The 21,831-nt window shown below is 37.8% G+C and overlaps 1 protein-coding gene across 2 annotated transcripts in view; it reads right to left on the bottom strand.

Moving 5' to 3' along the window:
• atp11b (ATPase phospholipid transporting 11B) overlaps nucleotides 1–21,831 on the bottom strand; it is a 142,788-nt gene that overhangs the window by 40,514 nt on the left and 80,443 nt on the right. For both annotated transcript variants that reach the window (XM_067995212.1, XM_067995213.1), the window contains exons 21-28: nucleotides 21,486–21,588; nucleotides 20,338–20,483; nucleotides 19,595–19,654; nucleotides 17,028–17,155; nucleotides 15,386–15,524; nucleotides 9,918–9,983; nucleotides 7,918–8,021; nucleotides 4,933–5,098 (exon numbers count right to left, since the gene is read on the bottom strand). In XM_067995212.1, the coding sequence (XP_067851313.1) occupies nucleotides 4,933–5,098; nucleotides 7,918–8,021; nucleotides 9,918–9,983; nucleotides 15,386–15,524; nucleotides 17,028–17,155; nucleotides 19,595–19,654; nucleotides 20,338–20,483; nucleotides 21,486–21,588 (912 nt within the window). The remainder of the gene's footprint in view (nucleotides 1–4,932; nucleotides 5,099–7,917; nucleotides 8,022–9,917; nucleotides 9,984–15,385; nucleotides 15,525–17,027; nucleotides 17,156–19,594; nucleotides 19,655–20,337; nucleotides 20,484–21,485; nucleotides 21,589–21,831) is intronic.

Below are 21,831 nucleotides of genomic sequence, written 5' to 3'. Positions count from 1 at the left end.
TGATACAAGCCCACTGTTGATTATTGCTTCTGTCAGTTCATTATAAATTATGTAAAACCATTCAGTAAAGAATAAACAATTCCCTTTTTTTTTAAATGGCAGAGTATTGTCCATTTTTCTAAGGCCTTCAAAGTATCTGAAGCATGTGTTAAACATCTTGTTCATGAACCTTCTTGCATTATCTGCTAGCAATCAATTATACATGGTTTGAGAAAATATATATATGTATGGACAAGTTGCTGGTACTTCAAGCCAGCTTTTATTAATCTGTGCTGAACAGAGAAACTGGTATGCAGTTACAACAAAGGGCTGGATCCTTACAATACTAAGGAATCAGGTGCTAAGGGAATAGTACCTTTCATCTTACGATCTAAATATATATTCAGTTAAATGCTTCCATCAAGCGGGGTTACCTTTCTTATTCAAAAAGTAAACGAACAAAACCAGTTTATAGCCACCTGTAGGTATTCGTATGGGTAAATGGGCAATTGCAGCTAATATTTCTTCTATTGCTAGAGGACTATCCGGGAGGTTTGCATCCTCCTTTACAGAGCGGCACAATCGCGATCTGGTTGAAAAAGTAATGTAAAGCAGATAAAAATGGAAAACACAGTTGTTTATTTGTACAAAATAAAGCAAATTCTGCATAAAATTTAATTTTATTAATATATTCCAACTGAACTGGTAACTTTCACATTTCTCTCCATTTTAAAATAAACTCCTTCTAACCACTTAGGTTGCCCTGTACAGTGGGCCATTCCCAGGCAGAAGGGTCAGGCCTCTAATGATAACATTCTAAACAGCCCGTGAAGCATGTACAACAGAATCAAACTGACTTCTCTCTTCTCCTGAAGGGAATGTACCTTGCTTCAACTCAGCTCTCTTCCCTCCTCCAATGTTCCTGACAAGATCTAGAATTTGGTGTGTTGAGAATTGTTTGCAAGGTCCTGTCGCTCCAGTTTTGGCTTTTATTTTAGGAAGCCTTACTAAAAGCCTTCCTCTACTTGTTCAGACACTGGTTAGAATAATTTCTAAATATGATCTTTAGGTACACTTTGTAGGCATCCCAAACAGTAGTTGAGCTTAACTCGGTGTTGCTACTTTTTAAAAATAATAAATAGTATTCAATATAATTGTATAATTTCTCATCTTGAATGAAGGCATTATTTAATTAACACATCATGGGCCTATTGGATATGCAGCTGCATGGGAAGTAGGATTTGAGAGGAAAAGTAGTTATAAGCATTAGTTGAAGACACAGAATTCAGAAGTTCAAGGGTAGTCGGAACTCCATTCTAGCCTATATTTGATGGCCTTCTGGATGTACATATCGCCCGGCATCAACATGACATGTATGCAATGACATGCCAAAGCTAGAAGGGTTTGAGTCGTGTTCAAGGATTTAAAATCATGCTGACATCTTCCCAGTGTGTCTCTGCGTACGAAACTGCTTATTGACATTAACAAGGAAATCCCGTAAATTTGAATTAGAAAGAACTTGCACTTATATAGAAACTTTTCACAACCAATTAAGTACTTTGGAAGTGTACTCACTGTTGTAATGTAGGGAAACACAGCAGCCAATTTGCGCACAGCACCGTCCCTCAAATAGCAATGAGATAATGACCAGTGAACCTATTTTTGGTGGTTTTTGGCCTAGATTATGCACTCAAGTCTCTGGAGTGGGGTTCGAACCCACGACCTTCTGACTCAGAGGCAAGAGTGCTACCACTGAGCAAAAGCTGATACCTGAATTAGGAGCAGAGATAACCAGTCAACTTATCCCTGACCAATTTAAACTAATCAAAATGTAATTTTGTGACAATTAAACCCTTCAGAGATCTAGTAGAGATAGAAATGTATCTACCGTTACACCAATTTTGAAATGATTACTTACAAGGTAAACATCAAAGGAACACTGAAGGGAAGGCTCACAAAAATATTATTTATGATCCTTTATGACCTGGCAGATACTATGATTAACAATGCTATTAACTACGTTTACTGTGGCACTCATGTTTGAACATAGTTCAACCAGTACGTTAGTTATTACAGTAAATAAAATAGCTGGAAAGCAGCACCATAGAGGATTGTCTTTGTTATCTTGGCATCATCTGACAAACCACTTTTATTTAGTGGTATAAACTTCTTGTTGAAGGAGAAGAAGCATCATCGCGCTCTTGAACTGGCCAAGAGAAACACAACAGGGATGTTGTAGAACCGAAATTCCACTATTTCATTAAATCAAATCTGATTCCAAATTTTAAAGAGAGCTGACATTGATGGTTTCGTTTGGGCATTTGAGTTGTCACCACAATTGGGACAAAAATGAGCGTGTCAGCCACTTCGTGAGATCCTATGCAGGAAGGCCATTGTGGTGTTTTCTCGTGTCAATCCAGCTGACAGTATGAACTATTATGTTGTAAAGCATACAATTCTTGCTGCATATGATCTTAACACCAGAAGCGTACAGTCAGGAGTTTAAGAAGCTAAGGAAAAATGCATTCAGTACATGTAGTGAAATGGTTATTGAGTCCGATGATACGTGGTTCGTAAGTAACTACGAAGAGCATACTCGTGTAAATACAATTTTTGCAAGGCTTTCTGGGAGGATACTACTCCAGGATTAATTTATTTTCAGAACAGAGCAAATCGCCTGAGAGGCCTTCATAAAAAACAAATTTTTAAAAATCTAACTGAGGGCTAAAGTATTAATTTAAAAATAGAGTACCACACCTTCCCTGGAGATCAAATATTTTCCATTGGGTGGGAGCAACAAATTCCATTCAGCTGATGCCAGCAATAGGCTGAGTTAGTGAACACCTGGTCTGAAAGTACATCAGAGTAATTTTCGTTTCTAAATTTAATTCTAGATGTTAATCTATTCTCTAGCTCAGCAGCTGCCAAATATAGGCGTGCTGATCTTAAGTTTTCAAATCAGTCGTTAACGTCATGGGCCAGGTAAAGCAGTTCAGCAAAAATCATTCATCCACCCAATGCTAAATGCCAGGACCACATTTGGGCATTTTGCTGGTCTCAAACAAATCCTTTGCATGTAAATGTTTTAAAAATCTATCCCCTTTCACTGTAGGGAATATGCTTTCAAAGCAAAGTACTCCATATCCCCATCAAATGAATGCGGCAGTACTTTGCTTTGAAAGTATTTTCCCTGCAGTGCTATTCTTTTTAAAAAACATTTAAGCACTTTTCCTTTAATAAGTAACGTATTGATTTTAAATGCTTGCATTACTTGCTGGATTTTTCCATGGAGGGGAAAAGCTGCTCCAAGAAACATCTTCATATTTTTGTAGGTTTGTACTTTTTCAAGATGTTTTATGCACAAGTGCTGCATTAGCATTAATACTGCAGCCAATTTGGCTACATACCAACATACAAAGGGGGATGGGGTATTAACTATCTCAAAGTGTGAAGAGGTTGGTGCTTTTTTAAAGATCCTCCCTCCGGACAGTTTTGCAGTCATTCTCTCTCCTTTATCTTGAAAATATACATAGATAAAAGGCAGTAAAATCCAAAGCCAAGTCCAAAAGCTCAGTACCATAACCACTAGACAATGCCCACTGTACCCACTAGGAACAGCATAGAGGCTGTCCAAATATATTTCATATATAGGTTGAACCTTACGTCCAACATAGAGAGCAGACAATTATTCTAATAATATGGGCTCAATTTGAACATAGTTTCAACTTTGGATCAATATGTGTTAATCACTGTGCAATCTAGTCCATGCTGAATAAAAGTTTCCCTGTGCACACTGTGAGCTGATTGCAAATTAAATGGATTACAGCATATTTTGTGTGATCTAAACATTTTAAATACTTTCAAGTTTCTGTTAAAATGTGTGGCACAGGAAAGATTTACAAATTTGAAATTTAGCCCATTGTTTGTAACCTGCGAATACTCAATACTGTTCTGTTGTAACAGGTTATATGGCTGGATGTGCAGTGCTGGTTGAAACCAAAAAATCACTAGAAGGAGAAAATAGCAACTTCTCTTCATAAGCAACAATCTACAAATAAACATCTTTTTAATTATGTTGTAGACAAACCAAAGTCATCACCATGCTACCCATCGTGTAAACATGAAAGTAAAGCTGTCTTCGCTTAGTATTTAGGATATATGTGTGTATATTAAATACTAATTGAAGACCGCTTTGTTTCCATAACTTAATATGATAATAGTTGAACAATCAGGCAACCAACTTATAATGGCAAGTAATGCATGTAAACTTTACTCTGCTTGTGCTGTCCTCCTGACACTCATTACATACATATATGGATACATCAGTTAAGTAACAACATTTATTTTGAGGATTATGCTGCAACTTTCATATTTATATTATTGGTTAGATATTTATGCTGTATTTTAAATGATCAACTGATAGTTCTATATCACTTGCCATTTTATTCAATCCTGTGCACAAGTCAGCAGGATACAACTTTTGTTATCTAACCCTCACAATATAACACTTGCATATTGTAATAATTGAGAAAGTAGAGTTATACAGGCATACTGTGAAGCAGCAAAATATAGCTCAAAATAAAACCACTTTGACTACAACTTTTACTTATCATTTAGCACATGGACAAACACATAGCATATTAACTATAGTATCAACCTGTTAATGCTGATCTTAAGAGTAATTGCATCCAGCTATTACCATGTTGTACTTTTGTACTGCAGTTAAGAATATACAGAAAATTACTAAATGGTATCTGTTTGATGTGAACTGCAAGCTTAGTGTATCACACCATTATAAATTTGTAAAATTCACACAAAAAAGGGCATCACCTAAAATACCAAATGTTATTCAACTGGATGTTTTTTCTGGTAACCTACATAAAGATTTACACTCAATAGCTAAATCACAATACCTCTGAAATATGCTACTGTTGCTACAATAGCAGCACTTACCTGTGATCTTTGTGCCAAGGTAGGTTGTGTATGTCTCCAAAATACTTTCCTTAGGATATCAGGGAACAAGCAGGCAACTACTATAACAACAATGCCAAGCCAGGCCGAAGCACTGGACAGTAAGTGAATGAAGACACAGTACGTTTGTTGTGACTGCAAAAATGGCCTATAAAGAAAGAAATTGGAGACCAATTAAACATATTACAAGTACATTTTGTTGCACAGTTCTGTGAATCTCTTCCTTAATCCCAATTCATAACTTTAAAAAAAAAATCCTCTCCAAAGTGATAAACCCCATGCTTTCACTTACAATGAAATGCCCTTGAAACATCCAAAAATTGAATATACATCACAGCACAGAAGGCGGCCATTTAGCCCATCGCGCCTGTGCCAGCTCTTTTGTAGAGCTATCCAATTTGTCCCACTCCCCTGCTCTTTCCTCATAGCCCTGTATTTTTCTTCCCTTCCCTTCAAGTATTTATCCAATTCCCTTTTGAAAGTTACTACTGAATCTGCTTCTAACATCCTTTCAGGCATCCTTCCAGATCACAACAATATGCTGCGTAAAACATTTTTTCTTCATGTCGCCTCTGATTCCTTTACCAATCAACTTAAATCCTCTGGTTACCGACCCTTCTGCCACTGTAAGCAGTTTCTCCTAATTTACTTTATCAAAACTATTCATGATTTTGTACATCTCCTCTTAACCTTCTCTGCTGTGAGAACAACTCCAGTTTCTTCAGTATCTTCACATAACTGAAGTCCCTCATCTCTGGTACCATTTGAGTAAATTTCTTCTGCACCCTCTAAAAAGCCTTGACGTCCTTCCTAAAGTGTGGTGCCCAGAACTGAACACAATACTCTAGCTGAGGCCTAACCAGTGTTTTATAAAGGCTTAGCATAACTTCCTTGCTTTTATACTCAATGCCTCTATTAATAAAGCCAAAGATCCTGTATGTGTTTTTAACAGCCTTCTCAATTTGTCCTGCCACCTTCAAAGATTTGTGTGTACACACCTCCAGGTCTCTCTGTTCCTGCACCCCCTTTAAAATTGTACCATTTAGTTTATATTGCCGCGTCTCATTCTTCCTTCCAAAATTTATCACTTCACACTTCTCTATGTTAAATCTCATCCACCATGTGTCTGCCCATTTCACCACTCTGTCTATGTCCTCCTGAAGTCTATTACTATCCTCCTCATTGTTCACTACACTTCCGAATTTCATGTCATCTGCAAACTTTGAATTAAAGCTTGTTGATAACAGCCTCATATTAACTGGATAATCCAGCCCAAATTCCTCTCCATCTTTACTGAAGGATTCTCATTATTTTTGCATGTTTCACATTTCTCTACCAGAATGATACCAGGGCTAAAAGGGTTAAATTAAGAGGACAGGTTGCATAGACTAGTCTTGTATTCCTTTGAATACAGAGGATTAAGGGGTGGTCTAATTGAGGTGGTTAAGATGATTAAAGGATTTGATAGGGTAGACAGTGAGAAACTATTTCCTCTGGTGGGAGAGTCCAGAACAAGTGAGCATAACCGTAAAATTAGAGCTAGGCCGTTCAGCGATGATGTCAGAAAGCACTTCTTCGCACAAAGGGTAGTGGAAATCTTGGAACATTCTTCCCCCAAAAAGCTGTTAAGACTAGGTCAATTGAAAATATCAAAACTGAGATTGATAGATTTTTGTTAGGCGAGTGTATTAAGAGTTATGGGATCAAGGCAGGTAGATGGAGTTAAGATACAGATCAGCCATGATCTAATTGAATGGCGGAATAGGCTCGAGGGGCTGAATGGCCTACTCCTGTTCTTATGGTCCTAATGTATATGGCCAAACATATTAAAGTAACCTCTGATTCCATTCACTGTGATTCGATGTACAAACCAAGCAGTTGTTTCTGCACTGCACTACCAAGTACTTGGCATTAGATACAACAGAATGAATTTCCAAATGGATGTTCATTACAGCAACAAATGTCAAGAATGAGGTACTGTAGCCCCATAACAAACTGCTAGAAAAAAATGATCAGCTTAACCTAAAAGCAATAGTCCCAGTACCTTAAGACTAAAAATTTTGACTCCTGAATTCAAAATATTTGTGCATTTAAATGAACTATATAATTATACGTAGTGTATTGTACTTTTATAATCTAAGCGAAATTTTGTACTTCCATGAAAGGGCAGATGGGGAACAGAGCATTTTCCCCAGTGTGGCACCAAACATTGTATGAAACATTTGGCTAGTTCAGATGCAGAGCCTTCTCACTCTGCCCAATAATATGCTTTAACTCCAACTTCAGTAGAGCATTCTGTTGCAAGTGTGAAATTTTCTCATCTCCCACACCATCCATCCTTACAGTTGGAGTAAGAGTGACAATGTAGTACCAGTCTGTGCAATCCTTATGGACAGCTTGTTTTTTTTTGCTCAATGGACTTGAAGGTCACTACTACAACTGGGTTGAGACAACTAGAACTCATTTAACAGAAAACCATTGCACCCAAGGTGAGGGGAAGACTTTCTTCTTTCATCTGGGCTGATTGCTAATCCAGCCCCCAGATATGAAATAGCAGTATTCTATCTCACTGCATTACTTAGTCTCCCTTCATTTAGAGATTACATTCCATATTCAGGAACACACCATCTTTATCCATTTTCAAACATTGACTTGAATTTTATTTTGTAGTACTGCTACAGAACTTGGATGCTAAAATGTTCTGTTCTGCAAAAATTGTACATATCTTCTTGGTATTTGATTCTCATGATTATTCTGTGCAACTATAAAAAAAGCTATTGAGTGGCAGCAACCAAGAACTAAAATATAATATTACAAAACAAAATTCAGATTCAAATCTCAGATTAGTGGAACTTTCAAACTGTAAATATTTGCCTTCACATTATTTGAATATCCACAATTGTATTTTTCACAACAGAACACAGAGTTTCTCACATTTTCTATTAGGCAGTACAATACACTACTTACCAAAGTATCCCTCCATAAAGCAAAGAGAATGCAAAGTAAAAAATTATTGAACCCCAGGTAACAAAGTGGTTTATCCAGGTCCAGTAATGTGTCTCTATTCCCAGCTTGTTTTTTTTCCAGAGGAGGAAGACGATAAGGGCGGGGGGGAGAAACAGAAAAAGTTAATTTAAAAAGGATTACTGTGAAAAGCAGCATCAAAAACACCAGCAGAGTTGGCATAAAAACTCTAACATACCTAAACTTTCAAAAAAAATCCAATTAAAACAATAAAGCATCACTCAAATGAATGCTGATAACTAGGAGTTTCAATTTTCACATCACTAACTTCCAATGAGGTCAAGTCTTTGACAATATTATGAACAGGAGCCCATCTTAGCAGGTGAGCAATTAATGATGGCAAGAAAAAAAATGAAATTTCAAGTTTTGCAACAAAATTCATTTTTAATAGTTTTGACAGTGTAATTATGAAGCTTCCACTTGCAAAAGCTGATTATTTCAAAAACTGCAAGAAATTTGCACTATTTACTGCCTCTTGATACCACTCCACCAAAGAAAAATTGCTAAGTAGCAGTGCCAACATAACTAAATCAAAAAAGATCTAGCTGCTACTGAGATGATGACTGGGAATGAATGTACTGTGATAGATGCCCATCATGCAATGAGCCAATAAAAGCCTGAGACAGAGCAAAACGGAACGCCTTCCACTGATAACTGACGATCTGGAAATGTAACCAGAGAAATTTCAATGCCAAGGTCAGATAGGTTTAGGATAATAAACCTTTATGGCTAACAAATTCTTGGGGCACACACAAGAATGAGATCAAAATGGACAGTAGCAGGAGTGGAAACCTTTACCTTTGCTTAATGGGAACAAACTCAATAGGCCCGGTTACCATAAATTTGTGGTCAGATGAAAATGATCTACATATGAAATTTGTTCTGAAAATGAGATTTTTGCTGTACATTCTAGTTTGTGGTATACAGCTGAGGAATCATCCTGTTTATATTTGCGCACTCAAGTCTAGAGTCAGGGCCCATGGGCTCAGCTGAGGAATCCATGGGAATAATTCAAGATACCAAGCTCCATTTCTTTGGGAGAAAACATTTAACAGAGGGGGAAAGGTATCTTTATTTTTGGTGCACACAATCCTCTTGACTTGCTCACATCTCAGGGTATTTATTGCTCTTTAGAATGTCTATTTACTAAGCTTGTTATGTGATTAAAAACACTAAAAGATGCAAAACAATCCTAAAATGCAGTGGGTTGCTGAGCTTTAGGCTAAAACCAACAAGCATATTCCAATTTGCAAAGTCTCTACGCAAACCACAATTAAACGCTCAAGAGTCTGTTTACTCAACAGTTTGACTTTGTGGCCTTAAAATGTTCAGAGCTGCACCATAACAGTATATTTGTACAACATGGTATAATATTCCTATCCTTATAAAGCAGCATATCATTCCACATTGCATGAACAATGCAAAGGGAGATAAGCAACACACACACACACACACACACACACACAGTTGGTGGGCTCTATTTTGTTTACTCTCTTTCGATGCCATTTGTCATCATGAGTGAAGAGAACAGTATGAACATTATGTCCAATGAGATCCTCACACGTATTAATTAATGTGGTGTAATCACTGCATCAAGTTTGCTGGAAATCATTATATATTACAAATAGTTTCAGTACAATAGTTTTATACAAAAAAGTACCAAAAACAGGTCCAAATAATATGTAAATTTCAAGTCTTTTTTCAACTTTTGTTTGAATTAGCTTCAACTCAAAGATATAAATGTTATCATTTTCATATAATGCAGAGCTAACAAAGTGCGAGCCTTCAAATCTGTAATAATGCTTAGATTTACCACTTATCACTACTTATTTGCACCATACATCATGCTATTAAATTAAGTTAGCACAGGAAAATGCCTATTACTAACATATTTCAATAAACTGCACCTTAATGTCTAAGCCCTCAGCTTTAGAAGTACTTACCTTTAACGTAACAGTAATAAGCATAACTGTGAAGACCAGAGAGCCAAATGTCCATTCTCCAGATGTCTAAATGTAAAAAGAAGTTAAAACACAGAAATTCAAATCTTCCAAAATCCTCACAAAGAATGCATATTAATGACTAAGAAAATTGAAGGAATCTTACAACACCAGGTTATAGTCCAACAAATTTATTTTAAAATCACAAGCTTTCGGAGATTATCCCCTTCGTCAGGTGAATGAGTGAAAAGGTTCTCAAATCGCATATCTTATACTAGGCTGGGACAGCATCACACCAATCAAAAGGTGTCGTTGTTATTCAAACAGGCCAGTCACGGAGAACAGCACGTCCCAGTACACTGGATATACATTGTGTCAATTACACAGACAGACAGAAAGAAACCCAAATGGCAGAGAGAGAGAGAGAGAGAGAGAGAGAATATTAAAAACATAACTTTTTTTTCCCCTTTTTGCTGGTGGGGTTACGTGTAGCGTGACATGAACCCAAGATCCCGGTTGAGTTCCATCCCACCATCAAACTCACCATGGACTACTCCTCAGAATCGGTTTCTTTCTTGGACACGCAAATCGCTATCAAAGACGGGCACCTCAGCACCTCACTCTACTGCAAGCCCACGGACAACCTCACGATGCTCCACTTTTCCAGCTTCCACCCCAACCACGTCAAAGAGGCCATCCCCTATGGACAGGCCCTACGAATACAGAGGATCTGCTCAGACGAGGAGGAACGCGATGGACACCTACAGACGCTGAAAGACGCCCTCGCAAGAACGGGATATGACGCTCGACTTGTCGATCGACAGTTCCAACGGGCCACAGCGAAGAATCGCATAGACCTCCTCAGAAGACAAACACGGGACGCAACCAACAGAGTACCCTTCGTCGTCCAGTACTTCCCCGGAGCGGAGAAACTACACCATGTTCTCCGCAGCCTTCAACATGTCATCGATGACGACGAACACCTCGCTAAGGCCATCCCCACGCCTCCACTACTCGCCTTTAAACAGCCACCCAACCTCAAACAGACCATCGTTCGCAGCAAGTTACCCAGTTTTCAGGAGAACAGCGTCCACGACACCACACAACCCTGCCACGGCAACCTCTGCAAGACATGCCAGATCATCGACACGGATACCACCATCACACGAGAGGACACCACCCACCAGGTACATGGTTCATACTCCTGTGACTTGGCCAACGTTGTCTATCTCATACGTTGCAGGAAAGGATGCCCCGGAGCATGGTACATTGGCGAGACCATGCAGACACTGCGACAACGGATGAACGGACACCGCGCAACAATCGCCAGACAGGAGGGTTCCCTCCCAGTCAGGGAACACTTTAGCAGTCAAGGACATTCAGCCACCGATCTTCGGGTAAGTGTTCTCCAAGGCGGCCTTCGAGACACACGACAACGCAAAATCGTCGAGCAGAAGTTGATAGCCAAGTTCCACACCCATGAGGACGGCCTCAACCGGGATCTTGGGTTCATGTCACGCTACACGTAACCCCACCAGCAAAAAGGGGAAAAAAAAGTTATGTTTTTAATATTCTCTCTCTCTCTGCCATTTGGGTTTCTTTCTGTCTGTCTGTGTAATTGACACAATGTATATCCAGTGTACTGGGACGTGCTGTTCTCAGTGACTGGCCTGTTTGAATAACAACGACACCTTTTGATTGGTGTGATGCTGTCCCAGCCTAGTATAAGATATGCGATTTGAGAACCTTTTCACTCATTCACCTGACGAAGGGGATAATCTCCGAAAGCTTGGTGATTTTAAAATAAATTTGTTGGACTATAACCTGGTGTTGTAAGATTCCTTACATTTGTCCACCCCAGTCCATCACTGGCATCTCCACATTAAGAAAATTGAGTCATTGATGAAGTATTACCTTTGCTAAAAAGCAAGGAATCTCTCCTCTGTATCTTTCAACAATTATAATATTAAGCAGATTGGATAGAAATCTATGTAGACTATGTTACTCATTTGTTTAAAGTAAACTAAGATTACTTTTGTGCACAATCTTTATTAGTAATGATTACTGCACAAATGCATTCTCATCAAATTAAAGACTAATAGCAGGATGAGACTGAAGGCCAATTTATAATACAGGTTCAACCCCAATGCCCGCTCTGCGAGCAGTACAAGTCAGCCATGCTTACAATGCACTCTGGATAGGGAAAGCAGAACTCTGCATGTGCATTTAAACATAGACACAGAACTCTGTTCACCAGCCTCCCCGTGCCAATAAAATGTTTTATTACAGAGCAAATGGGGCAGTTAGATCTATTCAAACATTAGAACCTTAAAGGAAGTCCACTGAGTCTTTTTTAAACTTCAAATATAAAGCTTAAAATGTTGGCTTTGATCACTATTAAACTGGAACTAGTGTTTAACCATAGCAGTGCAAGATAACCGAGATTGTTGCATGCTACTTCTGATAAGTGATCTGAGATGTGAATTACCAAACTCTGTAATTTGGCTGGTGCATTACTCAATCCCATCACCAATCATGTTTGAAAAGCAGACAAGTTCTTATTATTACCATTAAACCACATGCACAAAGAACTTCAAATGTTGCAAGCTTCATAACTTAGCCTAGAATCTGTTTGTCATCAAGCTAACATGGAACTATCAATGTCTAACCTATTCCAGCAACGTCATGGGGAACACTTTTACCTGCAAATTCCCCACCAAGTCACACAGCATCCAGGCTCTGATATAAAGCACCGCTCCTTTATTGTCAGTCAAAATTGTGGAATTCCCTATATAATACCATGTGGAAGCATCATCACTACGAGGGCTGCAGTGGTTCAAGGAGATGGCCCACTACTTCCTTCTAAAGGCAACTAGGGATGAGCAATAAATGCAGTCTTGCCAACATCACACACCCAGAGAACAAATAAAAAGTCCTCACTCAACATTCATTTTCCATTAGGGGTCACCAGACAGCAATCAAAAGCAGGAACCCTGGCTTTTTATCCCTCGCTGGCCCTGGGACAGTGAGGCCAAGTGAAGCATCCCAAACATTGTGTTGGCAGAGATCAGCTAATTTAACACAGACCTTTGATCTTCCTCATCCGTATGGCTCAAGACATGCTTTTAAGCATATATACTAACAAATACACAATGGTGAACTATGAAATACAGATTTCCATTAGTGAGACAGGTCTTCAACTTGCAGGGGACGAGCCACACAGGAGTTATCAGGACATCTTTACTCATCATGCATTAAAGAATTCACTATTTTATTTGTATTTTATGAGCAATGTAATTTTACTTTACTTGGACATAACCTTGCCAGGACAAGTCAGCATATTCTGAGAATAGCCAACTACATGCCCACAATTATACACAAAACTGATAATTACATTAAGAATATTGAGTCCCACATCAAGAATATGAAGTAATAATTTACATGCTGAAAATAGTTTTGTACTTGGAAATTATAAAACTCTATAAAAACATATTTTTGGGAACCTTACTTGTTCAACATTTCACTTCAACTCCCCTACACAATACAGCCCTCCCAAATATAGCTGATAATCCAAAAAATTCCATCTTTCTGAGAACAGGATTGACCACCAAATTTCCTGGCTAGGGATGGTAATATTCATTCAAAAATAGGCCAGTTTTCATAGTACTGTAGATTTACATGTTATTTCTAGATCAGCACAAGTAGCAAAAAGAAATATTGCTTATTAACAATTCAAACCTACCTACCAGTAAATATTACTGTTCGTAAGTCACCATGGTATTTTTGCTATGTTTAACTCTATTTCTATATCAGTAGCAGATCAAAAAAATACATGTTTGTATGCAAGTAGGCATTGTTTCACATTGCTACAACTTGCCTTAAATGTCAAATATAGCACCAAGTGGACTTTACCTACTACATAGAATGTACAGCACAGAAACAGGCCATTCGGCCGAACTGGTCCATGCCGGTGTTTATGCGCCATACGAGCCTCCTCCCAATCCTCTTCATCTAACCCTATCAGCATAACTGTCTATTCTTTTCTCCCTCATGTGTTTATCTAGCTTCCCCTTAAATGCATCTATGCTAGTTACCTCAACTACTCCTTACGGTAGCGAGTTCTACATTCTAAACAGTCTCTGGGTAAAGAAGTTTATCCTGAATTCCCTATTGGATTTATTAGTGACTAGTTTTGGTCTCCCCACACGTGGAAACGTCTTCTCTACTTATGAACATAATGGATCTCAGCAGATTCTATACTTCTGTAGGGGACATGCGGCTGATTAAAGCATGAAGCAAAAACTTTAATCAGTGCTCTTTCAAAGGTTTCAGAGTATAGCACTAAACCCATTACGTTGTTCATTAAAGCTTCAAAACAGACTACATTTTCCATCATGCACACAGATTTATACAATTTCTTTGGCATTCATTCATTCACAGATTTGAAATAGTTGTAAGAAAAGAAATCAAAGATCCAGTTTAGAAGAACAAAGCAATGGCAGTGCTGAATGACTGAAATGCAAATAAATTTGCAATTTTTAGTAAAAGAAACCATATTGTGAAGTGTGGGTCAAACAGTAATTAATAGTTTAGATTTATCGATATGAAATGAGAAGGGTTAATAATGTATAAGCTTTTATCCCCTCCTCACCCACCCCATCATAAATATTATAAGATCCAAAACAGTCAACTCTTACCAGTTGACTGTTAGGTTTCAAAATCTGAAGTCATGCATGCAATGAAAGAGGGGAAAGGAAAAACAGTAGAAAACCAAAAGTTCAAACAGAAGTTGTGCACAACATTTAATGCTGAATAATTTTTGTAAGCATTTAGAAAAGCTTATCAATTGGAAACACATTGGTTGCAAAACTGTTGAAGTAACAATTTAATAGTTATAACATTGCATTCTATCACACAGAGCACCTACTAGAGAGAAAAAACTTTTTAGTTAGCACCTTATCACATCCTCAGGCCGTTCCAAAGTGCTTCATAACTGATGAATTACTCAAAATGAAGTCACTGTTGTTAGGTGGTTTATCAGCACAAATTCTCCAACTGCAGCACCTGTTACTGTTATTTGTAAGCAGCATGACATTCTATTTGGACTAGCTAGCTTTACTGCACTGTTTTTAAAACCAGAGTCATCATCTTAGTTGTTTCCAGTATTATATTGATGAATGTACTGTTAGTATTAAGTTAATAAAATTCCCAACAGAATTCCGTTTTTTGGAGTATGGCACACTGCATCTGAAGGCTGTAAAGGCAGCATGTTTTCAATTATTTATGCTGCTCACAATGTAAGCAATGAAGATGACAATTTTACCAATGGAAATTCTAAAAGATGCCCATTGTACTTCTTTTCATCACGCTTCAAAGTCAAATAAACTTTAAAATGATGGAATAATATGTTAATATTAATTAACAAAAATAATTTCAGTATTTTAGTTTTTAATTTTAAAAAAAAGTCCTACCTGACCATTCCCCATCATGGATGTATCATCTCTCCTCAGAAGGTAAGAACCAAAGAAAAATATAAAGGCATGACAAAATCCTAGCAGGGTCCAATACAGGAATCTTTTGAGGGACAAAACTTCATTTCTGCTAATCTCTCTGTAAAAATACAAGACATTGCTCAAAGAAGTTATACAAAATAGCAAGAACAATTTTAGTTAAGTGACTTTATAATGTCTAAATATTGTATTTTGCAGAGACTTGAAACTTATTTTATACCCACCTGAAAACTTATTCACAGATTGAATTTAGGACCAGAACTACTACATTTAACTGTGGCCCTAACCAAATAAACATATAGGCGCAGAATTTGCGGGAAAAATAACGGTGAATTAAAGGCGCCGCCGTTGTTAGTGCATTAAAAAAATCCAATAATTTGTGGTGAGGAAGGGATACGGCAAGAGTTGCGAGTTGTCACTAATTGCCGGGTGATTTGCGCCGCTCTGCCGTGAGCCTCACAAAAACTGGAAATTACTGTCAACCTCCCCATGGGTGTTGAGAAATCGCTACATGTGTGCTGTTAAAAACAAATTAAACTTGCTGTAGAAAGTTAGGGCACGGTACTTAATGATGTAAGGACCCTTTTAATGGGCTAATTTATGTTTCCAATGGCATTCCACTTTGAAACCAGTTAGCAATTAAATGATAATTGTTCTGCACATGCCACATAACATACGCAACCAGGTTGCAAGTTAAACTGATTTGTTAATTTGATTTGTTGTGGATTCTGGCTGGGAGTAAGGTCGATGCTAAATTAATTTCAGCTTGTCAGGATTTAGAGTTACACCTACACCGTCCCCACACCCACCCACCTGCCCCCCCCCCTTTAATGGGGTCCACTAGTTTGAAAGTAACCAATAATCACCATACTGATTCCACAAGTAACACATGAATTAAAAAACAAGTTAAACCTGAACCTTGGGCAGGAGGCTGCCTTATTCATATGTTTGTGCGTCACGTTCCAGAGGCAAAAAATTTTAGAACTACACATTTTCCTGTATGTAATTCAGTGATAAATTTAGTTTAAAGACGTCCAAACTGCCACGTCAGAGCTTTGTTAACCATTCAAATCCTTAAATTTCACTGGTTAAGGAGATAGATTTCTGGTCCTGTCGTTCACCAAGGTCCCAGATGCCCCGTTGACCCAGTTATCAACTCATACTTCCAGCAATTTGTGGCGCAAAAAAAATTGGAACTGAAAGGTGAGGAAGAAAAAAACTAACTCGGCGCTCACCGCGAGATGCCCCACTCCAGCAAATTCTGGGCTATAATTCTACTATTGCCTACCTTTTGCCCATCTTAGATATTACCACATTAAAAAAACAAAACTAGTGAGAAACTGAAAATTTGGCAGCAGCCCCCTTCTCATCCCAGATTTGTTTATTTTGACTGTCCTCTACTCAAGAGTTGTTTGACTTGTTTCACTATTCCAGCTCCCAGATTAAAACGGTTCTTTTATTCCTCTCAATCCTCAAAATAACTATATACTTACAATCTGAATATTACATTTCATTGCCAAAATACAAATAAGGAACCAATCGTTTCCATTCAGCATGTGGAAATGAAATGAAATGAAGAGTGCAATAATCAAATTCAACCTACTTGTACAGCGCTGGCTTGCTCTGCAATACGGAAGGGTGCACATCTTGTTCAAACAAACTGTACATGAGGATGGGTAAGGAAGTGAAGCAAATGTTGTACAATGTCAGGTAAGCACCGTCATACAGTGTCTGTAAGAAAAATACATTAATGTGGTACTCTGAAGTTTAACTATCTCTCTAGCTATTAACTTATATGTAAATACATTATCGGCACTCCTGCTATCCACCTTCCCGATTATCTGAAGGACAAAGACTTGTGTAAAACATATATATTACAGTTGAACCTCCTTAGATTGCTTTAATGGAGGGGACGATAAAGAATATATATATATTCTTGATTATCTACCAATTTCCAGGATCTATCAGGGGTCCCCTCCATTAAAGTAGACTAAGGAGGCTCAATTGAAATAAGTGTGAGGAAAGCATAGTCCACAGGGCGATTTGCAGAGAATGTTTTTACTGTATAAAAATCTGACATTTAAAGGATCTCACAATACTTCTTTAGAGATGAAGAACTTGCATATATATAATGCCTTTCAAGTCCTCAGGACATCCCAAAGCACTTCACAGCCTACAAATTGCTTTTTAATTGTAGTCATTTTATAACGTAGGTAAACGGAAAAAAATGGAGATAGTGTAAAATTAAAAATTCTGTGCCAAACTTCTGCGTGTATTGGCATAAATTGATTGCTTATATCGTAGTACTGAACTGCCAAATGTCACTCCGTTTCACCTTTACCTTCCACCTAAGATGGGTCATGTCACATTCGCATGTCAGAAACAGAGCTTAGTCGTATCTCAAGCAGGAAAATTGCAGTAGTACACCAATTGTTGTTACAAATTCAGACAGAATATTGTGAATTTAAAATAGGCTGTGGTTGGGAGTTAAGAGTTCTTTTGTCTTAGAGTCAGAGAAAAATATACAAAAACTGACTAGACATATCTACATTTCCATGAGGACTATCGGGCTTAGCCAGTTCCCTCCAATGGCATAGCTGCCTATATTTACAAGTTAACTGCATCAGAAATTGCCTCATTTTTGAACTATGAATGCATGAAACTTTGCACACTGGCAAGAAGATGAACCTCATTATCTCTGATGGCTCAACTATTCAGAAAGCTGTACTTTAATTGAAATTCCAACACATTGTTTTACACTTCAGCAAGTGTAACATGTTGACTGTGATTGTTCATTTACATGCCCTGCCAGTACATTATAATATCTTTGATCTTGGGTGTTAAAACCTATTTTTGGAATCCCAGAACATTGTAAAATAGCTGGATTTCCATGAGGAGTTTAATTCCCAGTATTACTGCCTTTTTCCATTAGAGGTGGCCAAGAGGGACACCCTACACTCTGCCATCCAACATACAGTCAAACTTCACTATAACAAACCTTCTCGGGACCAAAAGAAAATATTGTTACATCAGGGTGTTCACTATAGTAGGGTTTGGCGATTTGCTGCATCAGAAAATGAAGGAATGACCAATTTGAATTGAACACTTTATTCTGTTAAAAAAACGATATAGTGTACACTGCTTCATATTATTTGTGCCTATTAAAAATAAGACAATAGGTTCCATCCAGGTTTCCTCCTAGAAGAGTAACTCGTCGTTTGCTTTGTTCAGTGCCAGCACAGGCATCACCAGCACTGGCCAGAGTTTTATTGGAAAAGAGCAGATGAAGTCTAGTTTCGTCTATCTTATTCTTTCCATCCCCAGTCAAAAACACAAACACTTGTCTCAAAATAAGATGTTTTACAAACAATCTCCGCTTAAATTTCACCATTAAAATCGATTTACATCAACATCACTATTCCCTAAGTAGCAACAAAAAGAACCACAAGGATGATAGCATAGAAATAACCTAAGTAATCTTTGTATGAGTGTTATGGTGCTACTATCAAATGCAGTGGTGGATTTGTGTGTTTCTATTCATTCATGTACCTGAAGACAAACCCACCGAAGGCTTTTTTTTTGATTCACCAGGAAACTGCACCGCATCCAGCAGTACAGGTAATAGGTTTATGTCCAGCAGACTTGTCAATAAAAAAGTTTCCAGGTATTTCAATTCTCTATTCAAAATGGCAAGCTACAATCTCACAATCAGAATCTCAATTTTTTTCTCTCATTCAAGTTTTTATCCATGAAAGAAATAAATGGAGAGCACATACCAAGCACCAACCAAACATCAGGAGCCTCCCCTGTCATTCAGGAGTTATTTATTCTATATAGTTACTTTTTCCAATTGTTTCTGGTCTCTACGTAAAAATACATAGCTAAATGTGCATTAAAAGGTAATTTATAAATGTATATTATTTCTGTGGAACAATAGAATAAAAAGTTCATTCCAAAATGCTGGAAAACGCCCTGGTGTGAAAAAATAACAAAAAAGCAGTTGATGCCCAGTCACGCTACCCCAGAAAATAGATTTTGCACCTTCAATAATTGCCTCTCCCTTCAGAAACTTGTAAATCCACTGACAACTGCCAGAAGAGATAGAAAGCGTGCAGAAAAAATTAATACATTTTTGCAAAGTTCATTAATTATATAAAAAGTAATGCTTACCTGTTGCGAAAACAAACAGTAGAACTGATATAAAAACTGAGGTGTGATAAAACAGACATTCTGAAAAAAAATTGAAAACAGGACTGGTTAAATTAGAGTCCTTAATACAGTATCATGAGCCTTTGGAAAATAATATTCTGTATTAGATTCACTATAGGCAATTACGAAATGCCCACATATCCTAAATTTGTGCACTATGATTCTGTGCAGCCCATAAAGAAGTTAACTTAACTTTCTGCAGAAGATATTTTACGCTCCCTCATTGACATTACCTAGGATATCATACACTGCCTATGTATGATATCCTAAACCGAAGCTCTCAGGTTTGATTCCTGGTCTGTGCTGAGTTTGCTGATCTCAGCCTAATCAGCAGCTGGAGCACTGCCACAATTGCCCTCAGTGGCCCTAGGTTAGGGGAGGGGGAAAAAAATTAGCCATGCTTCCCATTCCTGATTGCAATATTGTGACTCTTGCTGGAGAAGTGCATAAATGGGCAAGAACAAGATTAAGCTTGGGTGGGATGCCCTTCATTATCAAAGAGCCTAATAGCAGACACAGTCTAGTTCATAGATGAACAATAGGCATTTGGTCATGGTGCCAGATGGCTGCTGCCATACACGCACTGCACAATAGAAGTCAGGAGAAGAGGGCAGAAAGGGAAGAAAAATTAGAGGAAAAAAGTTTTGTGAATTAGCAGACCAATGTGACCAAAAATGCTGGTAAAATTTGTCAAAACAACATACCTTATAAAAAAAGTACTGTACAAGATGTGATATTCTAATATAATAGAAGTGGCCATGGACAAATAGTAACTTAGCAAGGAATCTGAATCTTGCTATTGCATAGTCACTGTTCCTCACTGCTTGCCTTCCTTCTTTGCCCATAATTCCTGTGGGAAAAAAAATTGTAAGACAGTATTTTCAGTTTATTTTAAAATTTAGAAATCTTTAAACCGGTTACAATAACTAGTTAATAAAGTTTAATATGTAAACAGCAACAAGAACATAACACAATATTTTAAGGCACTTCATAATGAAAGCAGATCAGACGCCGAGCAAGAATTGGGAGAAACGTTATGAAAGGGGGCCATAAGCGTTGTCGAAGTAGATTTTGAGGAGGTTTTTGATCGGAGAGGTATGATGGTTTAAGGCCCTGCCATTAGTGGAGGAGTGTGGGAGCGGGGGTGGTAGGGAGGGAGAGGCAGAAAGTAGCCCAGGGAGAGAAGAACAAGAATTATAATGTTGCACAAGCTATTTTTGGTCTTGAGGTTCAGTGCTATGAGGGCACTCAATTAATCTCCAGTTAAGGTTTTACTGATCAATCCAGTGGTCTATTACACATTCTAGTTGACAAAACATGTAAATATATCACACAAACACACACACAATGCTGAAATTTGGTTTTGGTCATTAGTTTATTAATTGGAAAGCTCATATGGGATATTGGAGAATATCTCAATGCATTTTCCTCTGATGCTGACCTTACTTTTGTTTAATTTGGGAGAGAAGCTCAAACCTTGGGAAGAGATGAATTACATGGTACAGCTTCAATTGCTGGCCCATACACCAAAGAAACCTGTATTTTTTTGCAGCCAGTTATATAAGTATTAGGTACTTCAAAATATAGTTTTCAGCAAGTATCCAAGAAAAAAAAATTAATTGGTCAAAATATGCACTAAATATTTACTTTGTGATAAATATACATGAAAAATAAAAGTCACATCGGGAACATTACAATTAATTTATTCACAGACATTTGGCTGCTATGTGGTGTATTATGACTTTCAGCTACTATCCACTATCCTTAGGCATTGTTGAGCTCATTACAGTCCTGCCCATTCATGTGACACACAATAATCTATAAACAATTTGGCAAATTTCTGTTTACATACCTATACCAATATTAGCTTCCAGTATCATGCTGACATCATTTGCACCATCACCAATTGCTAAGGTAATAGGCTTGCCTGGCGATGTCTTTAAAAGTCTGACTACCTGAAAATGTATCAAAACAATTACAGACTTTATGCCACAAGGCACAAGGTTTCATACACAAAGAACTACGTACATGAAAGCAAAATTTCAAAGCATTAATAATGGGTAAAATCTAATGTTGGATCCTTTATCTTCTCAAAGTGAGTGCTGCAGCCCACAAGGAAAGTAATCAGGCACTGCAGCTACAACCCACTGAACACAACAGCAATCTGCACCCACCATTGGAGGGTAATGGCCTCTGAT

Source organism: Heptranchias perlo, chromosome 13 (genome assembly GCF_035084215.1).
Source record: "Heptranchias perlo isolate sHepPer1 chromosome 13, sHepPer1.hap1, whole genome shotgun sequence".
In the NCBI taxonomy this organism is placed as follows: Eukaryota; Metazoa; Chordata; class Chondrichthyes; order Hexanchiformes; family Hexanchidae; genus Heptranchias; species Heptranchias perlo.
The sequence above is the reverse complement of the archived record's forward strand: the minus strand, read 5'-3'. Positions and strand labels throughout refer to the sequence as shown.